The sequence below is a fragment of the Bufo gargarizans genome, chromosome 2 (assembly GCF_014858855.1).
Source record: "Bufo gargarizans isolate SCDJY-AF-19 chromosome 2, ASM1485885v1, whole genome shotgun sequence".
NCBI lineage: Eukaryota > Metazoa > Chordata > Amphibia > Anura > Bufonidae > Bufo > Bufo gargarizans.
Window position 1 is genome coordinate 681,283,733 of NC_058081.1, and position 10,325 is coordinate 681,294,057.

Below are 10,325 nucleotides of genomic sequence, written 5' to 3' on the forward strand. Positions count from 1 at the left end.
TACCGTGACTCCTAAAGCCAGACCAAAAACATCCCAAAGTTACTCATGATCAGAAACTAAACCCAATATTCATAGGTATTTTCAACTTTCAAGGTTCTTTATCAATATGGACTCGACTGTAAAAGGACTTTATATGTACGTTCCATCAACAGTCCCTGTAACCAGACAACTGGTCAGGGAGGCACAGATATAATGTAAGATAAAGTCTCTTACCTTGCAGTGCTGTCTTTTATATCTGTCCGTCCCGGTCTGGATTATCCAAGTTGTTGGGAGATTAATGAAGTGTCCTTTAGTCGAGCCCCTCATTGAGGCGCCAAGTTTTGTTGGGGCAAAACCCCCACCTCTATGACTGTCAGGGTTCCAATTGAAGTTTTCTTTATGAGCGCTCAGACACAGACACACTTGCTGAATCAAATTCTCTCTAATTTATTCCACACAAGCATCCATTTTTATAACACTACAGATAATCACAGACAAATCTGTAAGGGGTGGGAAGCGAAACTAATGATTTAAATGGTGATTCATAAAAGGCAATACTTCCGCCCCATACCAACATAATTAATTTTTAATGTTTAAAAACTTCTAATAATTAAACATTTTCTGCAGTATCTTATCTCAAAGTTAGTATTCGTTAGCAGCGCATCCCGAAACTCAGAAAGAACCTAACTCTCTCTTGTATGTCAAATTCTGATAAGGGAGCGAGGGAGCTGCTTACCTTGGCCTTGTAGCTATCTATACATAGAAACTGCCATGTCTTCACAGCTGGTTCAGTAATTTACCACACATGCACAAGATGGAGGACATATTTATACAAAATTGAATCTCATCCCTCACACAGGGCTAGTCATTAAGGGGTTAAACAGAGGCACCCCTTATGTTTCTGATAAGTTTTCATGGCACTTCACTCAGCTTCTATTTGATACCTAGCAGAGACATGAGGTCATCTGTACACACTATATTCTTATTGATTGATCTCTTTTGGGGCCTACGATGTGATAAGGACCTTGTTATGCGATTTTCTACTTGTCTTACTTGCTCTTTATTTTAAAAAAAAAAATCTAAAAAGAAATGACTAAAAGAAGTTGTCTTTATTTATATAGTGGCAACATTTTCCTCAGCCCTTTACAATCAGAGGGTTCATGTACAAACCATATCATACATTGCTAGGCCTGAAGCCCATGAGGCAATAGAACAGCGCAGGAGGTCGCAATGACATCATCGTGACCTCCTGCATGGGGTCCCGGGTGGTACCATGACGTGGAGTAGTTGAGTGGAGAACACAATCGCAAACAATAATGAACTTTCTTGTAAAATGGTGTGAGTTTCACTGAACGAATCCCGACACAATACTTATCGTTTGTGTAAAAGAGGCCTTACTCTGCTGAATCGGTGAACTGGCAGATGTCAGTACATGGACAGACAATCATATAAGAAAAACTTTGCAGGGAACTAGAAAGTTAGACAACCTAAAGCTCAGACACCCTACCCCAGGGGAAGGAGCATTAAATACCCTGAGGTTACCAGCCATTAACTAGAGAAGACTAGGGTGTGCGTTCTGAATGTTTAAAAGCTGAGAAGCGCCTATAAGACAGAACCAGGGGACCTTATAGTGGAGTGCAGGCTGCAGGAGCCACAAGATACAAGCAGACCTGCAGGTGGAGCAGTGGAAAGCAAGCTGGTCCAGGCCACCAAGACATAGGAGGAAGTGGGTTAAGTCATGAGGAACCTGTGCCCTCTGAGGAGCTGGACAGTTGTGTACATGAGACGTTATTGCAACAAAACATTTCCCACATTCTCAACCTGAATAAAGCTTCTCTTCTGTGTGGCTTTTCTGATGGTTTTTAAGTTGTGCTTTAGAAATAAAACATTTCCCACATACTAAACATGAATATGGCCTCTCGCCTGTGTGTCTTCTCTCGTGTAAAACAAGACTTAATTTAACTGTAAAACATTTCCCACATTCTGAGCATGAATACGGCTTCACTCCTGTGTGTCTTCTTTCATGTGTAACAAGATCTGATTTCTGTGCAAAACACCTCCCGCATTCTAAACAAGAATATGGCTTCTCTCCTGTGTGACGTCTCTCATGAGTAAGAAGACTTGATTTAACTGTAAAACATTTCCCACATTCTGAACATGAATACGGCTTCTGTCCTGAGTGTCGTCTCTCATGTGTAACAAGCTCCGATTTCTGTGTAAAACATTTTCCACATTCTAAGCATAAATACGGCTTCTCTCCTGTGTGAACTCTTTTATGTTTAACAAGATCTGATTTTTGTGCACAACGTTTGCCACATTCTGAACATGAAAATGGTTTCTCTCCTGTGTGAATTCTCCCATGTTTTACAAGAGTTGATTTTTGTGTAAAACATTTCCCACATTCTGAACATAAATACGGCCTCTCTCCCGTGTGACTTCTCTCATGTGTAACAAGGCTTGATCTGTCTGTAAAGCACTTCCCACATTCTGAACAGGAGTATGGCTTCTCTCCTGTGTAAATTGTTCTTTGTGTAGAAAGTCCTGAGAACAGTGTACCACATTGAAACGTTTTACCGCCTTTCTGACATGTATTTGTGGTAACAATGTGCAATTGGTTAGAATGCTCCTCATGATTAGAGGTATTATACAATAGTTCTGTACTGTGTAGTCTTGGGTTAAGGGTGATGAGGTTTTCTCCCGTGGAGCACTGAATGATATCTTTATCTTTGGCTTTATGATTTGGGGAAAAGAGTGTTCCCACTGAATCATTACTGGGATTTTCTGCGAAGATAAAAAAAAAATTTTTTCCACAAAGAACAGAAACGTATAATATTCCTATTAGGCTGGAAGTGGATCCAGCAGAAAGGAGAGTAATAAGCAATTCATTTTAATGGGCAAAACAAATAAAAAAATAAAACTGCACCAAAAACTGCCTGTGTGATTCCAGCCATACAAAGCTTTCTTTATGGGCTCATGCACACGACCATATGGATTTTACAGTCCGCAAAAAATACTGAAGACGTCCGTGTGCATTACGAATTTAGCAGAACGGAACAACTGGCCCCTAATAGAACAGTCCTATCCTTATGCCTAATGCAGTCAATAATGTTCTATTTTTTGTCAGAACGGAAACACGAACATACGGAAATGGAATTCACACGGAGTAACATCCGTTTTTTTTTTGCTGACCCACTGAAATAAATGGTTACACATACTGTTCACCAACAAAAATGGAATGGACACGGAAAGAAAACACGTTTGTGTGCATGAGCCCTAACTGCCTGACAAGATCCATAGTTCTGGTTTACATCCAGTCACAACTTTTATTACAGGTACAGAAAAATGGGACAAATAGGCATCAGAAAAAATACCTATTGTATAAATCACGTTTTATGTGAGAAGAACCTGTGGAGCTCCTCCAATACATGTCACTGCACACACGTGTATACACTGCACATGACGGCTCTTACCTTGTGATATAAGAGGCTGGTGCTCCTCCATTACATGTCACTGCACACATGTGTATACACTGCACATGACGGGTCTTACCTTGTGATATAAGAGGCTGGTGCTCCTCCAATACATGTCACTGCACACACGTGTATACACTGCACATGACGGCTCTTACCTTGTGATATAAGAGGCTGGTGCTCCTCCAATACATGTCACTGCACACACGTGTATACACTGCACATGACGGCTCTTACCTTGTGATATAAGAGGCTGGTGCTCCTCCATTACATGTCACTGTACACACGTGTATACACTGCACATGACGGCTCTTACCTTGTGATATAAGAGGCTGGTGCTCCTCCAATACATGTCACTGCACACACGTGTATACACTGCACATGACGGCTCTTACCTTGTGATATAAGAGGCTGGTGCTCCTCCATTACATGTCACTGCACACACGTGTATACACTGCACATGACGGCTCTTACCTTGTGATATAAGAGGCTGGTGCTCCTCCATTACATGTCACTGCACACACGTGTATACACTGCACATGACGGGTCTTACCGTGTGATATAAGAGGCTGGTGCTCCTCCATTACATGTCACTGCACACACGTGTATACACTGCACATGACGGCTCTTTCCCTGTGATATAAGAGGCTGGTGCTCCTCCATTACATCTCACTGCACACACGTGTATACACTGCACATGACGGCTCTTACCCTGTGATATAAGAGGCTGGTACTCCTCCATTACATGTCACTGCACACACGTGTATACACTGCACATGACGGGTCTTACCTTGTGATATAAGAGGCTGGTGCTCCTCCATTACATGTCACTGCACACACGTGTATACACTGCACATGACGGCTTTTACCTTGTGATATAAGAGGCTGGTGCTCCTCCATCACATGTCACTGCACACACGTGTATACACGGCACATGACGAGTCTTACCTGTGATATAAGAGGCTGGTGCTCCTCCATTACATGTCACTGCACACACGTGTATACACGGCACATGGCGGCTCTTACCTTGTGATATAAGAGGCTGGTGCTCCTCCATTACACGTCACTGCACACACGTGTATACACTGCACATGACGGGTCTTACCTTGTGATATAAGAGGCTGGTGCTCCTCCATTACATGTCACTGCACACATGTGTATACACTGCACATGACAGGTCTTACCTTGTGATATAAGAGGCTGGTGGTCCTCCATTACATGTCACTGCACACACGTGTATACACTGCACATGACGGCTCTTACCTTGTGATATAAGAGGCTGGTGCTCCTCCATTACATGTCACTGCACACACTGCACATGACGGGTCTTACCTTGTGATATAAGAGGCTGGTGCTCCTCCATTACATGTCACTGCACACACGTGTATACACTGCACATGGCGGCTCTTACCTTGTGATATAAGAGGCTGGTGCTCCTCCATTACATGTCACTGCACACACGTGTACACACTGCACATGACAGGTCTTACCATGTGATATAAGAGGCTGGTGCTCCCCCATTACATGTCACTGCACACACGTGTACACACTGCACATGACGGCTCTTACCTTGTGATATAAGAGGCTGGTGCTCCTCCATTACATGTCACTGCACACACGTGTATACACTGCACATGACGGCTCTTACCTTGTGATATAAGAGGCTGGTGCTCCTCCATTACATGTCACTGCACACACGTGTATACACTGCACATGACGGCTCTTACCTTGTGATATAAGAGGCTGGTGCTCCTCCAACATGGCCTCCTTGTACAGATCCTTGTGTCCTTCTATATACTCCCACTCCTCCATGGAGAAATAGACAGTGACGTCCTGACACCTTATAGGAACCTGACAACACAATGACACCGTCATCACCCAGACCCCTCCAGTGCTGTTACTGGAGAATTTCCCAGCATTCCCAGCAGTGTCACCTCTCCAGTCAGCAGCTCCATCATCTTGTGGGTGAGCTCTAGGATCTTCTGCTCATGTATCAGGGGGTGAGGGGGAGGCTCTGTGATGGGGGGAGGGGTCCTGCTCCGCCCTCCTGACTCCTGGAGATGGATGATGGGAGTCACACAGTCCCCCGATGTCTTCTTCACTATTGTGTACTCCTGTGGATGGAGAGAGACACTTAGGGAATAAACCCTTCAGGGGCCATGTGCTCTCCTCCGGCCCTCTCCTCCTGGTACAACGTGCCTACTTACCTTCTCATGGCTCCTACAACATGACTATTGGTCACTGGTCACATGACACATCACTCACCATACTGGGGGCTGATCTTCAGGTTCTCCATCACTTGGAAGGTCTGGAGGACCCTGGACTCTTCCTATGATGGATTCTCCTTCCCGATGTCTGACTTGTTACAGAATACAATAAAGAGGAGAGAAATCTAGAAAAGTTTACCTCTCCGCTCAGCAGGGAGATGATCTCCAAGGTGAGGTCTAATATTCTTCTGCTGATCTCCTTCCTGTCCATCCTTGGTGGTCATTCAGGAGAGGAGGAGAGAACTGGAGGAGCTGGAGGCTTCTAGTACTGCAGGCGCCTTTATGAGAAGAGGAGAGGAAATCATCCAGGGGACAAGACCGCACTTCCTGAGCCTGGAGGGGCCCCGCTTCTCAGAGCCCCGACCACATGGATTCCAGGGGCCCCAACATGGAGATCTCTGGTGGCTCCACAGGAGATGAATGTCTGATAGATGCAGGTCCCACCTCTGGGCTGTGCTCAGCTGTGTCCAGAACTCCTAGAGAAGAGACTGGAGAGAGCTGAGCTCAGGCCGGGCCCCGCTCCATTCATTCTCCACCTGGAGGCAGGGGCCCCTCACCAGGACAGTCAGGGGCCAGCGAATGATGACTATCCCCACTACTCCTCCCCCCATCATACTAAGCGGAGAAGGATTCCTTGTGTGTAATGGAGGAGAATCTCCAGAGGTGACATGTCTGAGCTTTCCACCACACTGTCTCCTCACAGCTCATCTTACCTGCAGGCTGGAGGAATGGCTGATACCAGAGAGAACAAGAGCCCTGACTACCGACCAGGACCTGCCCAGTGTCTGCTGCACTGCCAGAGCTGAAGGACCTGCGGTATCTACTGCACTGCCAGAGCTGAAGGACCTGGGGTGACGTCACCGTCCTGTGATCAGTGCAGGGGTGGGGGTCAGCAGTGGAGTGTAGTAGTGGTAAAGGACCTGGTGTGATGTCACTATCATGTGATCAGTGCAGGGGGTGGGGCTCAGCTAAGGAGAGTATAAGAGGTTGTGAAGGCCCTGTGATGATATCACTATCATGTGATCAGTGCAGGGGGTGGGGCTCATCAGTGAAGAATATAAGAGGCGGTGAAGGACCTTGAGGTAACATCACCATCATGTGATCAGATTAGGGGCGGAGTTTATTAATGTAAAGGAAAAGAGCTGAATGATGTGTGATGATGTCACTGTCATGTGATCAGTGCAGGGGGCGGGGCTCAGCAGTGGAGTCCATGGCAGACATACCAGGGAAGCTGGTGGAGCAGTTTTCAGCAGATGCAGGACAATGCAGAGAGGACGGAGCGCGTTGTACAGCTGCCATCAGTGACTTCCGGCCGCTTTGGCAAAGATGCTTCTTTTTGCCTCCTGCTAAAACCTATTCCCACATAGATATGGGTTGTGTCTAAACTCCATGCACGGCACGGACCTCTCAGCCCCCTAGTGGACGGGTCCGGAACAGAGCTGGTGTTTAGCCGGCTCACACTGATAAACTCCATGCACGGCACGGACCTCTCAGCCCCCTAGTGGACAGGTCCGGAGCAGAGCTGGTGTTTAGCCGGCTCACACTGATAAACTCCATGCACGGCACGGACCTCTCAGCCCCCTAGTGGACAGGTCCGGAGCAGAGCTGGTGTTTAGCCAGCTCACACTGATAAACTCCATGCACGGCACGGACCTCTCAGCCCCCTAGTGGACAGGTCCGGAGAAGAGCTGGTGTTTAGCCGGCTCACACTGATAAACTCAATGCACGGCACAGACCTCTCAGCCCCCTAGTGGACAGGTCCGGAGCAGAGCTGGTGTTTAGCCTGCTCACACTGATAAACTCCATGCACGGCACGGACCTCTCAGCCCCCTAGTGGACAGGTCCGGAGCAGAGCTGGTGTTTAGCCTGCTCACACTGATAAGCTCCATGCACGGCACGGACCTCTCAGCCCCCTAGTGGACAGGTCCGGAACAGAGCGGTGTTTAGCCGGCTCACACTGATAAACTCCATGCACGGACCTCTCAGCCCCCTAGTGGACAGGTCCGGAACAGAGCGGTGTTTAGCCAGCTCACACTGATAAGCTCCATGCACGGCACGGACCTCTCAGCCCCCTAGTGGACAGGTACGGAACAGAGCGGTGTTTAGCCGGCTCACACTGATAAGCTCCATGCACGGCATGGACCTCTTAGCCCCCTAGTGGACAGGTCCAGAACAGAGCGGTGTTTAGCCGGCTCACACTGATAAACTCCATGCACGGCACGGACCTCTCAGCCCCCTAGTGGACAGGTCCGGAACAGAGCGGTGTTTAGCCAGCTCACACTGATAAGCTCCATGCACGGCACGGTCCTCTTAGCCCCCTAGTGGACAGGTCCAGAACAGAGCAGTGTTTAGCCGGCTCACACTGATAAACTCCATGCACGGCACAGGCTCTCAGCCCCCTAGTGGACAGGTCCGGAGCAGAGCTGGTGTTTAGCCAGCCCACACTGATAAACTCCATGCACGGCACGGACCTCTCAGCCCCCTAGTTGACAGGTCCGGAACAGAGCGGTGTTTAGCCAGCTCACACTGATAAACTCCATGCACGGCACGGACCTCTCAGCCCCCTAGTGAACAGGTCCGGAACAGAGCAGTATTTAGCCGGCTCACACTGATAAACTCCATGCACGGCACGGACCTCTCAGCCCCCTAGTGGACAGGTCCGGAACAGAGCTGGTGTTTAGCCGGCTCACACTGATAAACTCCATGCACGGCACAGACCTCTCAGCCCCCTAGTGGACAGGTCCGGAACAGAGCGGTGTTTAGCCAGCTCACTGTCACGGCCACGGTTATGGTCGTGACTCCTTGGGAGCCGCATACAGTTGCCCGCGGTTTTGGTTGTTGTGTCAACCGCAGCTGAGGATTAATGTAGTTTGCCTCAGTGCGGTTGCCGCGGACATCAGCTTTGTGTGCGGTTCCCGGGGAGTTGTATGTGTATGCACGTTTGTATGTCTGGTGTGCACTGTGTTTTATGTTTATGTGCGAACGGACATCATTCCCCGCACTGTGGTTACCCGTGGCAACGTTTGGTTGTTGTGTACATGTGGTGGCACTGTCCCGGCCCTCGGGCTGACTCCCTGGACGGCTGCCACCCATGTCGTTGCCAGCGGCAACAGACAGTGTGTTCTGTTGGACACTTTCCCTTTTATGTGAGTTTCCCTTCTGTGGTGTTTGTAGGGTTAACTCCCTTCCCAGTGTGTGTGTGATGTCACTGGGTGTGTCCGACTGTGGGTGTGGCTTCTTGGCCTATATAGTCTGGGGCGTTGGCAGGGCTCAGTAGGTTGCTGCAGCCTTGCTAGCTGGAGCAGCCTCCTGTGTTTCCCTTTCTGCCTGTGAGAGCCACCACTGTGGTCATAGGTCTATGTTATGGTCAAAATGTATAGTTGTATGCCTATGTCTTTATGTGTGTGTTGTAGCAAGTTGTTTCTGTTGGGACCTTTATATGTTTCTCTGCAGCATCCGGTTCTGGATCCCTGTTTGTTTAGGGATCCAGTCAGCAAGGCTGTGGCAGGTTGGTGAACTTCTGTTCGCCTGCCATTTCCGTATTGCTGTTTCTGTTCCCCTTTTCCCAACAGCTTGGCCATTGAGACTCCTGCTCCTCCGTGCCAAGGAGGAGTAGGTCGTCTTACCCAGCTCCTAGCTCAGGGATCTGCGGAGGGTAAAATAGGGCTCCGAGGTTCCTGCGCATGGGCCCTCCTACCTTAAAGGTCGGCCCATGCAAGTTAGGAGTTAGGGTCAGGATAGGGACGCTGTAGGAGGTGACCTGCTCCCTATCCTGTTCTCATGGCCGAGTAGCCACTACAACACCTGGCATCTCACGGCTGAGGGTTTCCCCCATCCTCAGCCGTGACACTCACACTGATAAGCTCCATGCACGGCACGGACCTCTCAGCCCCCTAGTGGACAGGTCCAGAACAGGGCAGTGTTTAGCCGGCTCACACTGATAAACTCCATGCACGGCACGGACCTCTCAGCCCCCTAGTGGACAGGTCCGGAACAGAGCGGTGTTTAGCCAGCTCACACTGATAAACTCCATGCACGGCACGGACCTCTCAGCCCCCTAGTGGACAGGTCCGGAACAGAGCGGTGTTTAGCCGGCTCACACTGATGAGTGGTAGAAAATCTGGTTTTTATCTGTATTTTATTTTTAATCCTTATAACTGTTTAATATCCCCATAAACCATGAATCCGTATCATGGACGCCCTTCACCCCGAGTCCTGTGAGAACAGGGTCTGAGCTCAGATGATGCTGCAGAGGAGCCTCTAATCACTGAGAAATGTCCGCCTTCCAGTGTACGAGAAAAATAAAGTATCGGCTCAAATCTATTTATGGTTCAATAAGATTTTATTATAATTATCAATTACAATCATAAGAGAACAACACAAATTGCAGCATACATACCGCATACAAAGATACATTGCGACATGCAATCATGAACCGCAGTACAGCATAAAGGACAAGGTATAAGCATGTATCTGAAAGACAAACAGTCAGCTGACAAAAAGTCAACGGAAACAAAGGCCCTGAAGGGCTAAATAAGGCCTCAAACAAATGATGTATAGGCCAATAATTCTAGACAAACTTGACATATAAGGGGGGGAGACAGGAAGA

The 10,325-nt window shown here is 48.3% G+C and overlaps 1 protein-coding gene across 1 annotated transcript; it reads right to left on the minus strand.

Annotated features, from left to right (window-relative positions):
* Positions 1 to 422: 422 nt before the first annotated feature.
* On the minus strand, positions 423 to 5,228 carry LOC122928959 (gastrula zinc finger protein XlCGF17.1-like). The gene is made up of 2 exons (XM_044282311.1): positions 5,177 to 5,228; positions 423 to 2,760 (listed from the first exon to the last, which is right to left on the minus strand). Exons 1-2 carry the CDS (start codon positions 5,208 to 5,210, stop codon positions 1,796 to 1,798), a joined length of 999 nt encoding a protein of 332 aa, XP_044138246.1. The 5' UTR covers positions 5,211 to 5,228; the 3' UTR covers positions 423 to 1,795.
* Positions 5,229 to 10,325: the final 5,097 nt, after the last annotated feature.

What these genes read in the sequence shown, in the direction of transcription:
- LOC122928959 (XM_044282311.1), bottom strand. Translation starts at nt 5,210, where the DNA reads ATGTTGGAGGAGCACCAGCCTCTTATATCACAAG. An exon ending in CCAGCCTCTTATATCACAAG is followed by an intron (nt 2,761 to 5,176) that starts GTAAGAGCCGTC and finishes TTATCTTCGCAG; the next exon opens with AAAATCCCAGTAATGATTCA.